We start from the raw sequence: 18,547 nt of genomic DNA, 5'->3' as shown, positions 1-18,547 counted from the left end.
TGGAAATGGCATAGAAAATTAATTTGAAAAAAAATTATGTAGGATCTCTGTCTTTAATGTGCTGTACATTGCTATTTAATGCTATAATTAGTAATCCAATGTAGTTTTTTCACTTTATGTTGCTATATGGGCAAAATGTTGAAATCTTTACCTAATATATACTAAACTGATCTTCTGTATACAAAGAGAATTGAAAGTGAATCTTTACATGAATGGAAGGGGAAAGGGAGCGGGAAAGGGGAGGGTTACGGGCGGGAGGGAAGTTATGAGAGGAGGGAAGCCATTGTAACCCATAAGCTATACTTTGGAAATTTATATTCATTAAATAAAAAAAAAAGAAAATGAAAAAAAAATAAATGTATTTTTCAAAAACAAGCAGTTTTAACTTGTAATGGGCTCATTGGTATTTCAAATGATAATCTGTCCTTTTGTTTCTAACATCATAAATGCAAGTATATAATAATCCACACGGAAAGATTTTTCTTAGGTCCTCTAAAACATAAGGTAACAGAGGTATCTGGACCAATATACTGAGAACTACTGCAATGCTTCTATTTTGTCTCTGCCACATGACACACTTCCCCCTTCTCCCCTCCATTGATCTAAATTCTATCCATTTTTAACATTTGGCCATTCTAGCCTACTGTGAGCTTTCTCTTTTCTGAATGCCCAAGGAATTCATCTGACATCTAATTATTGCTTTCTTCATTTTCCACATGTACACACATCTCTCCAATGTGAAGCCCTGAAGGAAAGGAACTATGCTGTGTGTGACACATGACAGGTGCTCAAAAATATCCCACCTGCTACTGTCATGGATAACTTAATTACAGACTGAATAGAAATTCAATTCCTATGAGCCACTGATTTTCATTCTTGGCTTAATAAAACAAGCAACACAGGATGTTGGATGAGACAGAATCTAGGACCAATGAAGGGGTCTTCAAAAAGTTCATGGAAAGTATGTATTATGAAAAAAAAAACTGCATGGATTTCAACTTTTTGCATCAAGATAAATTTACCTTTAATTGAATTTTCCATGGAACTTTTTGAAGAACCCCTGTGAGTGAACTTCAAAAGGGTCAGTTGAAGAGGCAGAAAAGAACAGGGCACACACATCCAAATGGTAAAGGGGAAATGTAGTGAATCAATAAGGAATATCAGATCATAATGTTTCCAATATTCAGTAGAACAGAAGCAAAGTTATCCATAGATCATTTAGATCAAAATTTGAGGAATCCAGAGATTAACACTGTTAAGGCTAGAAAAGGCAGTGGGAAAAAAGCAATAGTTCCCCAAATGTTTCTTATTATAAAAAGAAAAATATGCATTAAATAGAATACCTGTTATGAATTGAATTTTGTCTTCTCCCCCCCAAAAAAAGGTCTGATGCTTGTGAATGTGTCCTATTTACAAATAACCTAATTACATATGTGAAAGTCATTAGGGTGGACCTAATGCAACGTACTTACAGAAGGAAAAGAGGCACACACAGAGGGAAGATGGTGTAAAAATGGAGGCAGATTAATGTTGCCTCAAATGAAGAAATGTCTAGGGCTACCAGAAAGAAAAAGAAAAGATCCTTGCCTAGTGGCTTTGAGGGGAATGTGGTCCTGCCAATACCTTGAGTTTGGACATCTAATCTCCAGAACACTGAGAAAATGAATTCTCTCATTTTAAGCTGCCCTGTTGTATATTTAACCACAAAAACTAGCAGTAGAGTGAGGAACCCTTTCTTACCCAAGGTCACATTTCCAAGTGGCCTTCCTCACTCACAGACAAAAGTAGGTCACTTTTTGAAGAAAAATCTGAAATACAAATCTAGTTACAGCAACCAAAGAAAAAAATGTACTAGAAATTTCTCAAGTGCAGTTACGGTTTTTCAAGTTTCTGGGAACGTGTTTCTGATCAAATACTGCTGTCAAAACTCAAGCCCACTGAATCTCTATAAATGTGCCTATAAATACAAAGACAAGAATTATTTACCCATCTTGCACTTCGTCAACTCTTTGCTACAAAAGGAGGTAATCCAGACCCAATATTTAAAGTCACCAATACTGCTAGTATGTCATGACAAAAGATATACAAGATGACAAGTGAAACTCCTTCAATTTCCTCAAGATTTTATCAAGCCAGGGGGACTTCTACATCAAGATGACTTTTGACACGTTCTAGCCATTGACAAGTCTCAAGACCCAAATTTTATTTCTATTATACATACAGGTACTTGGCATTGTAATCTAAAGAAAAATTCATTTAAACCATTATGTGTACTTGATTTTGGGAATTTAAGTCAGCCTCAAATTTTATTTCAATTCTTGAAACAAGTAAATGTTAGATTTGTAGAGATTTCTAGGTCACCTGAAATGACAGTCCAGCCAATGTCCCTAAATATCAGATACTCCAGTGGCTTTCTAACTAAGAGTGGTAATCTGTTACTGGGCAGTGATAACAATTTGTGTATTCCAACTACTTTTTTTTTTAAAAAAAGGTACCCTGTACACCATTGATGGGAATGTGAACTAGAACAACCAATCTGGAAAATGGTCTGGAGATTCCTCAGAAATCTGAAAACAGATCTACTCTGATCCAGCCATCCAATTCTTGAGCATACACCCAAAGGAAGTGAAATCAGCATATAAAAGAGTTATGCATATCCCCATGTTTATAGTAGCTCAATCCACAATAGCTAAGACATTGAATCAACCTAGATGCCCATCAACTGATGACTGGATAAAGAAAAAACAGTACATATATCTGATAGAATACTACTCAGCCAGAAAAAAAAAGAAATCTTGTCTTTTGCAACAAAATGGATGTAACTGGAGACCATTATGCTTACTGAAATATGCCAGTGTCAAAAAAGACAAACATTATGTTTTCTTATTTGTTGTAGTTAATATAAAGAGTACCTAAAAAAGCTTAATGTATATCAAGCTAAATTGATATCTTGGGATCCCTTCTTATACCCCTGTGTAACAGAGGTCTATCTACCTTTTACTTGCAGAGATCTTTGTTTAAAGGAACATTGAGCCTGTGATTATAAAGTAAATTAAAATTATGTAATCACAAAAAAAGGAAAGAAGGAAAAGAGGAGTAAAAAAGGGAAAGAGGAAACTTTTATTCTTGGAGTTGTATCTATAAAGTCATGAAATTTGTTCTCTTATATTGATAAAAATAAATAGGAGAAACAATAGAATTTTAAAAGTGAAAGCATCATTTACAGGGAGAGGAGGTGTTCTTTCATGGAACTTTTGTTTTGGTATGTGTGTGTGTTGTGGATACTGGGTTATGACAGAAAACCTATTTCTTACTGTGTTCATCAGTCCAAATCCTGGCAGGAGACAGACGATTTATTCAAACTAGGCACTTAGAAGTTCAGGATCAGCACTGTGGTGTAGCAGGTAAAACCACCACCTGCAGCACAGGCATCCCATATGGCCAGCAGTTCAAATCCCAACTGCTCCACTTCCAAATCAGCTTGCTGCTAATGTGCTTGGGAGAGCAGAGGATGGCCCAAACACTTGGGCCCCTGCAGCCACGTGGAAAACCCAGAAGAAGCTCCTGGCTCCTGGCTTCAGCCTGGTCCAGCCCCAGCCACTGGGGCCATCTGGAGAGTAAACCAGCAGATGGAAGATTCTCTCTCTCTCTCTCTCTCTCTCTCTCTGTGTATGCATGTGTGCGTATGCGTGTGTGTGCGTGTGTGCACGTGCGTGTGTGCATATGTGTGTTTGTGTAATTCTTTCAAATAAATACATCTTTAAAAAAAAGTTCCACATGGAAACTATTCATGAAGATTTGTCAGGGTTATGAGAAGCCATCAAAGGGCGCTGCTCAGAACTGTGGTGAGCCCTTGGTATAGTCTAGGACCCAAAGGGACCAAGAAAAGAAGTGATGTCAACAAAGAGACAGCATGTAAGGAAAGTAGCCCACCAGGAGTGACAACCTGTAAGGAAGTTGTGCAGCCAACCCTTAGATGTGGCATAAAGGAGTGCCTACCTTCCCTTCTCTTTCTGGGGCGTCCCCAGTGGCTGATCCTAACGAGAAGTAAGAGGGCAAGAGAGTTCAGCCTCTGGGTCTCAAGAGCAGAGTGGATCTGAAAAGGGCAAGTGTTCAATCAATGCGATTCTACTAAAAAAAAAAAAAAAAAAAAAAAAAAAAAAAAAAAAAAAAAAAAAAAAAAAAAAAAGACAAGCCATCGAAATATACATATTCTCAAATTGACCTAATAATTTTTATTTCTGGACACCACTTTTTCTGTTCCTGCCACCAAATTCCAATTTCAAATCAAGGCACTAATGTCAAACAACCAACACAAAAGATTGCTATCTTTACAAACTCACGATTTATGATCTCAGTCTGGCCCTCACATTGATATCAGCCTTTTTATCTGCCTTTAGCTTCCTACTCTTCCTATATATGAGTTTCTTTAAAAGCACACGCCACGTCTTATCTCTGTACCCTCCTGCCTCAGTGGCTACACAAATACATTCACTGAAATGTCTGCTGAATTGTGAATATGCAGACTGTAGACTGCTCCCTCTCCTCTAATACACCTACACTTCTCTGACTACATACAGTCCACCTCCAAGTCTGATTACTTTTCTTCCTAGACTTCAGAGCTCACTTCTCTTGCTTCAAAGTCAAATCTCCACTCCCATAGCATGACTGGAACCAGTTTCTCCAACTCCACTCCTAGCTCCTCCTTTCTCTATTCTCCAGGGCAACCAGTACTAACTAATCAAATATTACCACCACCCACCCAAAATGCTTCCTCAACTCCTCAAGCTCCTTAACAGTCAGGACAAAGGCCTCCTGGCTTCTTGAGTCATCGCTGGTGCCTCACAGGGTGCCCACAGATGGGCAGCTAGAATTGGGAGCTGAGCCAGGACTCAAATCCAGGTACTCTGACAAGAAATGTGGGAAATTTCACTGGGGCAAACACATATCCCTACCTGCTGGCTTTGGACTCTGGGTCATTCTCTATGAACTCCCTCCACAATCAACACTCTTGAAAAACTTTTGATACTTTCCTCTTCTCTCTTCCTCCATGCCTCCCTCTGTCATTCCCCATTCTTCCTGTCCCGACAAGTGTCTAAGTGTCCATTCATCCTTCAAAAACCTGAGCTTATGGTATGAAACCCAACCGAACACCCACCTTCCTTTCCCCCAAGCAAAGTTACCATGTCTGCTACTTCTACAGCACCTCTGTCACACTAGATACTGTTTTATTGCTTTCTGTATCCCTTTTGTGTATAAACATGCTGGGGAGGGACTGTGCCTTATTTACTAAATATTCCCAGCAGAAAACACAACCCTTGAACCAAAGTTGCTCTAGATCTTTTACTCAAGTGACTAACGTGATTTTCATATTATGAGATAATAGAAAAGCACCCTCTCTTGAAGCTCTGACAGACACCTCAGTGAATACATATCGCAAGACACAGATGGGATTTAAGAGACTGCAGTTATTTCCTGCCATCCTTAAGGCAGATGCCCCACTATCTCTGCACCCTTCATGGAAACAGGTAAACTCCCTAGAGATGAAGAAGTACAAATTTTATCTATATATCCTTTGTCAAGAGTTCATCTTTACTTACAAGTCACCATTTCTAGGGTTTATGCCTCTATAGAATAGTGGCAAAACTTACATTGAATTTCCCTAAAAGGTATCAGAAGGATGTCCCTGGAACTCCCCATAAATTGTTAATGTCTGCCCTCAAAATAAGCAATAAAATGAGTCCAATCATTTCCCCTGTCAGTGTGGTTCTCTGGTCTTGCTAATAGATTAGCCAAGAGTTGATGAGATCTCTTCTGTTATCTTCTTCCATCACCAAGTTGGCCCCACCACCCTTTCCCCCAAGGCCCAGGACCACCAGAGAGTTTAATAACATCACCTCAAGGCAGAACTCAGGAGCAATGCACAATGTGTTTATCTAGACCATTCTTGACAGTGCATCTAATAGAGACTGAGAGTAAAACCTCTTTTAACCAGCTCTTTCTTGGTATCTTGCAACTGCATCATATTGCAATCCAAAAAGCCAAAGTCCAGCAATCAAATGAGCAGCTGAGTACAGCAGTGAGAAACAGACCTAATTTTAGCAGGCCCCAACACACAGATATTTGGCCTTCTAAAAATAAAGAACCCAAAGTTCAGACAATCTTGTATCATTTTTAAAATCCACATGAAGTGAATATAATATTGAAAATCAAGCACTTCAAATATAAGAGACTGCATTATACAAATCCTCATAAAGCAAAATCATTATGAAACTACCGTATTGAAAACCCAGAACTACAGAGCACGCAGTCTCAAAAATTCTGAGAAGTGAATCAAACTGTCAGAATTTGAAGCTGCTCTTTAAGACAATCAGTGTGGCAGATATAATGGACCACTAAACTACTGCCTGCAGCAAATGTGAATATGATGAGGTACTTGAACATAATCAAGAGAGAAGCTACATTTAGATTTTTTTCTTTAAAACTATGTCACATACAAAGATTTCAAACTTGTAAACACTGCATTGACTAGGAGGTCATTCTCATTTTTATAACAAAGATATGTGAAATTTTATATAATTGGACAAGTATTTGTGGTATTCATACTATATTTCAGATAACTGTGCTAAAACCAAGGATAGGAAAATAAGTAAGATTCACTCCCTGTTCTAAAGAGTTTGCATACCACGGGAGAGACAAAAATGACTGTAACACGTGGGAGTGCTGGTTGGTTGCTCAATTATATCCAGATGGGTTATTTTTCCCAAGTCCGTGGCATTTGGAGAGAGCACACAGCTCATCTCATCAGTGCACTGCTGGCAGAAGTGATGTCCACCACTGCCCTGCTGGACTAAGCCCCCATGGTTTCCTCCACATTCTTTCTTCATCAATGAGCACAACACAAAGGGTCTGCAGAAAACTCAGAAGCCATGAGTACAGTGGGCAGAGGATTGGGTGGAACACAGCCCCCACCCTCCACCCAGAAGGAGAACCCTTTGCTGCAATAAGCCACAGTAATCCGGGTGTTTACTGTTAGCAAACGGTTGTATGTAAAACGTGCTTTACAAAATGAAAGCACAAACTTGGGAAGGTCTGTGAACCCAAGAAGGTGATCCCTGGAGCACAGCGAAGGTAAAATAAATGGAGAGAGGGGTTCAGTGAGAAGGCTGTGCTAGGGGCCTGAACTGTGGCTTAGCAGGTAAAGCCACATCCCATATGGGCACCAGTTCAAGACCAGCTGCTCCACCTCTGATCCATCTCCCTAATAATGCACATGGGAAAGCAGCAGAGGATGGCCTAAGTGCTTGGGCCCTTGCACCCATGTGGGAGACCAAGAAGCAGCTCCTGGCTCCTTATCAGCACAGCTCCAGCTGTTGTGGCCATTTGGGGAGTAAACTTTCTCCTTCTCTCTTTCTCTATAACTCTGCCAATCTAATAAATAAGTCTTTAAGGGATGGGTCGGGAGAGGTGTGTTATGGAATCATCTCAAAGAATAGGGATGATTTACCTGGAATGGGGAAATCCTGGAAAAAAAAAAACTGACCTGCATGTAGGAATTTAAAGGGGACAAAAGGATACTGAGATTGGACAGGTAAACAAACTGAGTTTTCATCTGCAAACCACGGTTAAACATCCCCAGGATTACTACTGACATCATATTTGAATTCTATGGTTCTCAGTGGAGAATGCTTTTGAGGTGTTGGAAGCCAAGAGAGATAGGGAAGACAGTTAAGAGGCTTTGTGAATTCATTACAGAGGCAATTAGAAATGGTATGGCTTTTACATGGAAAAAAGAAAACAGATTCAAGAGCTATACATCTGAGGAACTTTCTGATCAACTGGACATGTGGTAACTATGAAGGAAAGAAGTTACCAAGGAATGAAGAATTTTCAGGTTTCTGGAATAGACAAACATGGGAATGATGGTGCTATGTATGGTGTAACAGGCCATAAGAGAACATGCAAGTGGCCAACATCTTGGCACAGCCAGTTAAGCCACTGCCTGTGAGACCAGCATTCTAGATGTGCACCATTTAAAGTACTATCTCCTCCACTTCCAATCCAGTTCTTTGCCATTATGCCTGGGAAAACAATAGAAGATGGCCCAACTACTTGGGCCTGTGGCACCCACATGGGAGACCTGGATGGAGTTCTCTGGCTATAGCCTGGTTAGGCTCTTGCCATTGTAGCTATTTAGGGAGTCAACCAGTGCAAAGAAGGTATCTCTCCCTCTACCATTCTCTCTCCTTCCCTACTCCCCACCTACATAACTCTACTTTTCAAATATTTTTTTTAAAAAAAGATAGTGTGGACAAGCAGGTTCACAAAGAGCAGACTGGGATAAATTCAACTGCATTCTATGTGGGATGTTCAGATGGTAAAGTCCACAGGCAGGTAGATATAGGGTTTGAAGCAAGTTCAGACCAGAAGTGTACATCTCTGGGTAAGTAAATCCACGGAGTAGATGAGATCCCATTGAAAAATCAGGATATAACCCTGTACACCACAACACAAGTAGGCAGAAGATGGGGCACCTGTCAAGACTAAAAAGATATTTAAAAATCCTGGGAAGCTTAAGGATAGAGTTCCAAAGCTGAAACAGCATCAAAAATAGGAACTGAAAAGTAATCATAGGCTTCAGCTCTCCAAACTTGATCATCTTGAGAAAATTTTAACTAAGTGTGAAAACAAAAGTGATTAGAACTAGCTTATTTATCTGTGTACTTCATCCCCAGGAGGGTGCAAAATTCATCAAAACAAAACACTGACTTATTTATGTTCACATTCCTATCAATTAGGAGGGTGTTGACAAATAGTATAAAGAACTGTGCTTACAAGCATTAGCCCCTTATGTAATTCTTTCCCTTGAATCTGGGCTGAACTTTCTCTAACAGAACATGTTAAAAGCCATTCGTCACCTCCATGCCTAACCTCCAAGAACACATGACTATTTCCACCTTTGTACTTGTTTGAGTCCTGGGTTGCCATGTAAGAAATGCAGCTATCATACTATTCAGACCCTAAAAACCATGTGATGAGGATCAGATCCCAAGACTTCATGGAAAAGAACCAACGCATCCAGCTAAAAGCAAGAGCCAAAGCCTCAGATGGATAGCCCCAGGCAAGCTAACGTTGCTGATCTCCAGCTAGTCAACCCATCCTCGCTGAAGCACTAGACATGTGAATAACAACACGATGCCATCTTGAGCATCCCAGACCCAACAAACATTACACTAATCTTCCTCGTACGTAGTCTAAGCTTCTGATCTATATGTTCATGTTGTTAGGTGTTATTTTAAGCTATGGTTGGTTTTGCAGTATAGTAATAAATTGCTACAACAGATGGGAATGGACACATGGTAACAGAACTATTTCTTCAAAAAAGAACTTATTGACAATACTCTGTGTACCTGGAACTCTTGGAGCTAGAGGCCTCCATCTTTACCGAATTTAATGTTCTTGTGGGAGTACATAATAAATGCAGTGAAAATAAATACTGTGGTAAGGAGGGATGAGTTATTTGAATAGAACCAAAGCATAAAGAAAAGAAAAATGGGGAGAGTGGTGGGATTATAAACAGGCCAGCGAGGAAGGCTTCCCAGAGAATCAAAGATTTATTAAAGATGGAAAAGAAGGTGAGGGAAGTAGACAGGTGGATAACTGGGAGAAAATACTTCAGGTGGAGAACACAGCACATGAGGTAGAAGCTGGTCTGGAGTGTCTGAATAACATGCCAAGAGACCAACATGCTGGACGTAAAGTGAGAGACAGCACATGGTAGAAGACGAGGTCAAAGAGGTAACAGATTGTGTGCTGAAGTCTCCAGGACCATACAGATTCAATGACTCACTGCAAGAACTCAGCACGCTGTCATCCTCACGCCTCTGATTAATTAGTGAAATGACACAAATCAACATTGGCACAAGGAAAAGGCATATGGGGGAGGGTAAAAATCTGGAGGCGACCAGGCACAAGCTGCCAAGGGTCTCCTCCCAGTGGAGAGTGCATGTTTAATCCCTCCAGCAATGAGTTGTTACCACATATGTGAAATGTCGCCTACCAGGGTAGTCATTAGGGCCTCGCTGTCCAAGGATTTTATTGGACACTGGTCATTCAGGCTCTGCTTAGCATGTACTACAATTCCAGACCTCCAGACAAAGAACAGGTCTTCAGCATAAACCATACTGTTTGCAAACAGTTTGTGCACAAGGAGTCATTCTTATCAAGGAATAGTGGTAACCTTTTATAAATATCAATGCCTGGATATCAGCCAAGACTCACATTTGTAAGTGGGTCTTTTTTAGGACAGTAGTCTAAGGCCTGCTATGTTTGCATTTTTCTTCCCAGATAGCTAGATTGTGTAGCAGCTTACAGGCCACCTTAGAGAGTCAGGAGCTATCAGGGATCTTGCATAGAAGAAGGATATTACCTGCCATCAGTAACCCTAGCTTTTGGGTTAGAAAGGGACATAATTGTGGGTACAAAGAGCAGAAATGGAGAAACTAAAGTCCATTGAAAGAAAAAGTAAACAAGCATGCTAACAGGAAAGACAGAAGTGACCAGAATTTGAGTATGCTGTGAAAGCAGAGTGAATCAGGTTTGTACACTGGTTGTATGGGAACCCTGAGAGGCAAACAGCAGTCAAGGGCAGTGATAAAGATTTCTGACTGGGCTATCTGGCTGGCCATTCATTGACATGGTTAGATTGTAGGATAAGTAGATTTGGAGTGGGGAGGGATCAGAAACTCAACGTGGGGCACACTGTGTGAGATGCCTACGTGACATTCAAGCAGAAATGTCAACAGGACAGCAGTTGACAACAACAGTTTGAGGTTCAGGGGAACAATATAGATTGGAGCTATACAAACGGTATTTGAGGTCACATTACAGTTGATCTTAGCCCAAAGGCTGAGAAGTGACTGGGGTCATATTAGAAAAGCCACTCTGTGCTAAGCCAAGAGAGAAAGTAGGGACAAGGGGTGGTAAGAACTGAATCCTGGAGTACTATAGTATGAAGAGGTAGGAAAGGAAAGAATGAACCAACCAACGTCTCCAGTAAGTTATGAAGAAAATTAGAGTGTGGGATCCAGGAAGCATGCACTTAAAGTGCTTAGTATATTTAATAATCGGGAAGTATCTAAATCTCAGTAAAGATGGTTATTTTGTTCACTGCTGCTAGTTGGTCCACTGTCACCTACTACTAGCAAGAGTGTAGCCAGCGCCGTGGCTTAACAGGCTAATCCTCTGCCTTGTGGCGCCGGCACACCGGGTTCTAGTCCCTGTTGGGGTGCCAGATTCTATCCCGGTTGCCCCTCTTCCAGGCCAGCTCTCTGCTATGGCCCGGGAAGGCAGTGGAGGATGGCCCAAGTGCTTGGGCCCTGCACCCGCATGGGAGACCAGGAGAAGCACCTGGCTCCTGGCTTCGGATCAGCGAGATGCGCCGGCCACAGCGGCCATTGGAGGGTGAACCAGCGGCAAAAAGGAAGACCTTTCTCTCTCTCTCTCTCACTATCCACTCTGCCTGTCCAAAAAAAAGTGTATCCTCAGGCTGTTGCTTCAAAAGAACAATCGGAGGTCAGTCTCAAATTGCCGCACAAGCCAGCTGTGTTGTGTTCCAGCATCTACAGGGAGCATTTCAGACTCAGAAGCTCGCTCTTCCATCTTGTAGCTACCAAGGAGTAAATGAAGAACTCTTTATTGGTGGCAAAGTTCTCATCAGAACAGAGCAGCAATGTCTGTCTATAAAACGTCAAGTTAAGGAGTGCCTAGGATCTGAGATTAATTTAAACCAATGATTGTCTTTTTTGTTTTTGGACAGGCAGAGTGGACAGTAAGAGAGAGAGACAGACAGAAAGGTCTTCCTTTACCATTGGTTCACCCTTCAATGGCCGCTGCAGCTGGCATACCGCGCTGATCCGAAGGCAGGAGCCAGGTGCTTCTCCTGGTCTCCCATGGGGTGAGGGTCCAAGGACCTGGGCCATCCTGCACTGCACTCCCGAGCCAGAGCAGAGAGCTGGCCTGGAAGAGGGGCAAACGGGACAGAATCTGGTGCCCCGACCGGGACTAGAGCCCGGTGTGCCAGCGCCGCAGGCGGAGGATTAGCCTAGTGAGCCGCGGCACCAGCTCCAATGGTTGTAAAAAGCAGCTAAATGACACAATCATGGTAGCAATGGATCTGAACTGTCCATTAAGGCAAGCCATTGTGGCAATTTAGTGAAAATTTAAATTTAATTCCTAGGTTGGACTAGGCACTTTTAAAGTGTTTAACAGCCATATATGGCTAGTTGCTACCCTACTGAAGAACACAGATACAGAACTTTTCCATTATCATAGGAAGTTCCTTTGGGCCCAAAGCTCTGGATTTTTAATAGACATGTCAGCCCCCTCAGAGAACACTCTCATAAAAATCTGATAGCTCTACCATTTGTCCAACTTCCTCAGAGAGGACCTGGATTCCCAGAGTACCCTGGCAATGAATTCTTGGTTCACTCCAGTATTTGAGCACAAGGCTCCAAGCTGCAAGTCAAGGCTGTCAATCTTACACCGGACAATTAAACCTAGCTCAGGTGGACTAAACTGAAAATTCAGGCCAGAAAACCCTATGTGATATTACTGATTTTAACAGAGGATATGTGCATGGATGCATACAAGAGGGGATGGGAGAGAAGCAAAGGGACAGGTCGGAGGGGTGGAGACAGATATCAGATCCAGGGGCACAAACTCAAATGCCTACCTCTGAGTAAGGCAAACAAATGATGCATTAAGTAGATCAAAAGAAAGTGAGAATAGGGTCAACAGTTCAGCATGACAATATCTGGAGGCAGTGAGACACTGGAGCCCTAATAATTCCTTCCAAACAACACAGGGGTGTCTCGGTTCCAAATGATAGCTGCAGAGCGGACAAGTAAAGCCCAGTACCCTCAGAGCTTCTGCTTTGTTTTCCTCAAGAGATAAAAATTTGGACTTTCATATGAAATATCACAATATTTAAACACTGACAAGTCAAAATATAACAGAGCAGTCTTAAGAAAATATATCTCGGGGTCACAGCAGGGCCCAGGAAGTCTGTTTGGAAAGTATATAGGCTGCTCATTCAAGTGGAGAGACAGAACCGAAACCAAGTTAGAGCACCTACCCTGCGATGGTGAGGAAGTTCCATCCACATGCTAGCACACATGTGAGGAGAGGACTGGATAGAAAAGCACACACTCAAGTAAGTCAGTACCCAATAGATTAAAAAATATTTTAGGAATCCAGCCTGGGTATGGCTTGCACACATGAGAACCTTAACTCTTTAGGTAATAAAGCATCAAAAAAGAGAAGTTCAGAAATTCAAGAGTTCCAGCCCATTCGTCCAGGCTAGTACTACATAACACATTAAATTCTTGTTAATATACAAATTCCCTTGAATCCAGATTCCACAATTCATCATAGAATAGGGTCGTTAGTCTTAGACTATTTCCAGTTCTAGAGAGGTCTTTACTTGTAGAATGAATTATTCAAAATCTGTGAACAAACAAGATTCATTTTGAAAAGTCTATCAAAGGCTTTCTTGCTTTTAAACAAAATCTACTCATACACAGTTAGGTCCACAGGTCAGCATTTAGAATTCCAGCATACCCCCATCCTACGAACTTACTTTATTCATCTCAACTCCTGAATACTCTGTATACCCTCATTGCTGGACACATTATTTTCTTCAACCTCAAAATATTCATTTTTCAAAGACTTTCTGAAAACCCCTAATAAGCATGAATTTCCAAAAAAGCACCAAAATACATTTCTTTTAATTCTGTTTTCCACACTTTTTTAAGTGCCCTCATGTGCATATACACATATAAAATGAATGTTCAATATAATAAATCATTTGAGCACACTCTATAGTAAGAATTCACTCCATGTGGGTGTACAGGGATACAACCGCATAATCCAAGTTTAGCCTGTGGATACCTAGCAGTGTAGGTTGTCAGAAAATTTTACGATCAAATGAGTTCAGTAACACAAGAAGATTAGTAGTTGATTAGTGGTTCTCAATCATAGCTTCTCAATCATAGCTGGGCATTAGAATCATTTGGAATGCTTTTACAAATACCTACACCAGGAGCTGGCGCTGTGGTGTAGCGGGTAAAGCCGCCCTGCAGTGCTGGCATCCCATATGGGCGCCGGGTTGAGTCCTGGCTGTTCCACTTCCGATCCAGCTCTCTGCTATGGCCTGGGAAAGTCCTTGGGCCCTTGCACCCTGCAGGAGATGCAGAAGCAGCTCCTGGCTTTGGGTCAGCGCAGCTCCGGCCATTGAGCCATCTGGAGAGTGAACCAGCAGATGAAAGACCTCTCTCTCTCTCTCTCTGCCTCTGCCTTTCAAATAAATAAATAAATACATAAATCTTTTTAAAAAATACCTACAGCCACAAACCACTTCCAACCCACTTAATGAAAACCTTGCCAAAACAAAAAACCTCAGGCATTTGTATTGTTTAAAATGTTAAATGTTAAAATTGGAGGCGACTAATATTCAGTCAGGGTTAAGTCCCTGTAGGTTATGGTTCAATCACTGAGTCAACTGTGACATGTAATTTTGATGATAAATTTAACTAATTACTCAAAGACCACCACTATAACTACTTAAGAAGACAATCACTTCTCTCCTAACTACATCATGAAATTGGATTTAGAGCCTGGGACACTGACAAAGCACCGGGATCCGATGATAAGCAATCCCATAATTCTCACCCCTCAGTCAATTCACCTCCCCAGTGGAGTTTATCACATACCAGCAGGAACTTTTAAGTCCCTAGTTTCAGAACACAATTACCGCTTTCCCAAAATCCACCCCTAGTTTTTCAACATTTCACCTACTTCTGGCCTTATCTGATGTTGATTCAGCTGGTTCCCAACATTCCACAAATACCAATTATCTTTTATTATACTCAGCAGATAGTGTTTATTTCTCAGAAGCCGCTTTAAAAAACCTAGGGTGGCCTTCTCGGGCATTACACACCCTCCAAACTTTAGAAACCTCAATTCCCATCCTCAACACTGAAATCTGCCTTTCTCCCATCTAAAATCTTGACAGCCCTGCAAGAAATGAACTTAGCTTACATCCATGTTCCCACCAAGTCTGTTTCTTTTCAGCACTCTCCACCTGGATTATCTGAGACCTTGCTCACTTTTCCACTTGTAATTAGGATGACGACTATTTTTCATACTTAATTGGAAACCCTGAAGTATTCACTTCAGACGTTAGATTTCTCCCAGTAATGTGTAAACCTGTATCATAAAAATATAATCAGAGGAACGAGAAGATGTCCCAATAGCCATGGAAGAACGAAACTGTCGTCTTTAGGCTCTTCTGTTATTGAAGCAGTTAGTAAATGAAACTGCCTTTTTAAAGCAAGTTGAAACAAATAATATGGGAAAATTCTAATACCAGGCTGTGTAATTAATTTCGTTAATGAGAGTATGGACCTACAGACACATCAAATCCCAAATCCACCACATACTGGTCATGATGCTGTGTCTTTTCTCCCTTCTCTGTAAAGTGGAGATAACAGTACCTACTTGGGGTTATGAAGAGTACATCACGCAGTACATGCCAAGCTCCTAGCACAGGGCCCGCATGGACAAAGCTTTACAATGTCAGCAGTGATTGTTATATGGCTGAGTGCAGAACCTGAAGTCTTTCTTCCAAGGAAACAAGGCTTAAGTTTTTTACTCATGACAGGTGAATTTTTTAAATGTTTTTCAAACCGAACTGAGACTTCTAATGTTTTCCCATTATTTAAATTCACCGGATAAAAGCACAGGATTTGTTAACACTTGGTTACCATTAGGAATACCATTCAATATTAGTTAGGCCGTGTTATGATTATAACATTTAAAATGATACCATGTGAGAGGAATATGTGTGTGTGTTGGGGGGGGGGGGTAGATCATTCACCACTTCTTAAATTGAAATTTTTAAAAGTCAAAAAAGGGAAAGAGCTCAAAAGCTGCAGCTGACCTTTAAATGTCACATCCATTAATACGTGTATCAATGTAAACACAGGAAAATATAATGTCTGGTAACAGGAAGCTGATCAATGCAATCACATTATGGACTCAGTAATACAAATTATGCTTGCAGTCCAGAATATCGATAGCTTTGAAACACCTTTTAAGATCAAATTACAATGCATTAAATTTGCTCTAGCTGATTCTTTCTACGTTTCTCACAAGTTGGTAGCTTACCTATTAACGTGGACAGCTCCCTGTACTAAACTTGTAAACACGTAAAAATTGAGAGCATGAACTCTTTATAATAGTGAGTGAAAATAATCATCTCACTTTCATCATTTAGCCCACCTTCAAAAGTTAGTGATATATTACTTCAAAAACAGTTGGTTACCTGTTTGTATCATGTAATTCAATTAAAAGCAAATACAAACAGCACACATCATTATAACTACAGCAAATAAAACCTAGGAGATTTTCATGCAACTTTACAGGCCACTTAAAATTTTCTCCCCCCTCCAGCTCAATTCTATTAGTAAACATCTCAGCTTCGGCTATATATTAACAGACCTTTCACTATACTCCCTTCCAATTCTTAACTATTCAAAGAAATATACACATGAACTTGTCCATTTACATTGTGTGTGTGTGTATGTATGTAATTCTTAGTGGAAGCATAGAAAGTGCATGTGTTTTCTTAAATCCCTGATCTACATACTTGAGACAGAATTAACTTTATACTTTGCATAACCTTTAAGAAGTTAAAAGAATTTACAAATTACATTTTTCCATCACTAGATCAGCCAACTCACTATTCCTATAGTACCATGGCATGAGTACAAACATTAAGAGAAATACTGATTTCTTTTTTTTTTTTTTTTTTTGACAGGCAGAGTGGACAGTGAGAGACAGAGAGAAAGGTCTTCCTTTTGCCGTTGGTTCACCCTCCAATGGCCGCCTCGGTAGCGCGCTGCGGCCGGCGCACCGCGCTGATCCGATGGCAGGAGCCAGGTGCTTCTCCTGGTCTCCCATGGGGTGCAGGGCCCAAGCACTTGGGCCATCCTCCACTGCACTCCCTGGCCACAGCAGAGAGCTGGCCTGGAAGAGGGGCAACCGGGACAGGATCGGTGCCCCAACCGGGACTAGAACCCGGTGTGCCGGCGCCGCAAGGCGGAGGATTAGCCTGTTGAGCCACGGCGCCGGCCGAGAAATACTGATTTCTAAAACTAGGTTTGCCATGCACTTTTTGTGAAGTTTCAATTCAAATGTGAAGTTCAATTTGTGAACGTTCAATTAAGAGGATTCAACAAGTTACCAGGTACTTTTCAATGCCTCCATTGAAGAATGTGTCCCATGAAGAAGTCGCAGAATCCCAATGTGTTACCTAGACCCCTGACGTGAGTTCTGGTGCCCAGTGAGATTTTCTTCCGAACATATACTGCACACTTAAAAACTATCACTTGATTTTTATTCGGTCCTAACTTCAGGGACAGCGCTCATTCAGTAACCAACCAGGATCCAACAGAGCACCCACGCATAATAAATACTCCTATAATGTGTGACGTGACATTGAAACACTCAAAATGCAGACTGCTTGGGGTGAGCAGACAGCATGGTACCACCCGAGTTCCTGCTCAAGTCGCTGGGACAAGACCGCTGGAGTCGTGCAAACTCCTAGCGTCCCAGAGTCCGTGCTATGTGCACCCATCAACTTTCTCTAAGTACAGGAGCCCCAGTGGGCCGGGCCTCAGCGGGACCAAATCACACCCGAGGCGAGCAGCACCTCTGAAGACATTCCCGCAACAAGTTCTAAGCCCGAGCGTCTCCCAGATCAACGCAGGTTGAGGATCTCCTCAAAGAGCAGATGGGAGCCCGGGGGGCGTGGATTAGGGACCGAGATCCGGGCGTTCCTCAGGGGCCCCCCGAGGGTTTCCCACGCCTCAGTACCGCCCACCACTCTTCGGCGAGGCCCGCACGCGCCCAGGTCGCTTCTAGGAGCCTCACAAGGTCGGGACCACTGCAGTGCCCGCGAGTCGCGCCCCCCGGCTCCCAGCCGCGCCCCCTGCCCGCGCCGCGCGCGCTCACCTTCTCCCGGGTCTTCAGGTACCGCTGCAGCGCCTGCTGGGTGAGCTCGCCGACGCGCAGCTGGCCCTCCCTGCAGGGCACCACGATGCCCGTCCTGCCGAAGCACACGGTCACTTTCATCCTGAACAGGTGCCTCCGGCCCCGCGGGCGCAGCCCCCCACTCTCGGGGGACGCCCGGCGCGGGCGGGCCTGGAGACCCGGGGCGTCTGTGCCCGGCGCCCCCACAGGGCCGGGGGGGCTCGCGGCGGCGCCCCTTCCACGCGCGGGCCGGCGGGAAGCGGGGAGGGGGCGGCAGCGCCAAGGGCTACCTCCTAGGTTGGCCGGGGCCCCGGGACGCAGCGACTCCGGGGCCGGCTCCTCCTCCTCTGCCGCGGCTGTTCCCGCTCGGGCCCGGCCAGGGCGGCTGCTCTGCGCCTGCCAAAGTGAAACTGCCGGCCCGGCCCAGCCCAGCTCTGGCCCTGGCCCTGGCCTT

General features: G+C 42.6%; 1 protein-coding gene across 1 annotated transcript in view; it reads right to left on the bottom strand.

The window, feature by feature from the left end:
* Positions 1 to 18,258, bottom strand: part of PARD3B (par-3 family cell polarity regulator beta) — a 1,146,588-nt gene extending 1,128,330 nt beyond the window's left edge. Inside the window, exon 1 of the mRNA XM_062190191.1 lies at positions 18,076 to 18,258. Within this exon, the coding sequence (XP_062046175.1) occupies positions 18,076 to 18,195 (120 nt within the window). The 5' untranslated portion in view covers positions 18,196 to 18,258. The remainder of the gene's footprint in view (positions 1 to 18,075) is intronic.
* Between the last annotated feature and the right edge of the window lie 289 nt (positions 18,259 to 18,547).

This window comes from Lepus europaeus, chromosome 1, assembly GCF_033115175.1.
Source record: "Lepus europaeus isolate LE1 chromosome 1, mLepTim1.pri, whole genome shotgun sequence".
Classification (NCBI taxonomy): Eukaryota; Metazoa; Chordata; class Mammalia; order Lagomorpha; family Leporidae; genus Lepus; species Lepus europaeus.
This window is presented reverse-complemented; position numbering and strand designations above follow the sequence as displayed.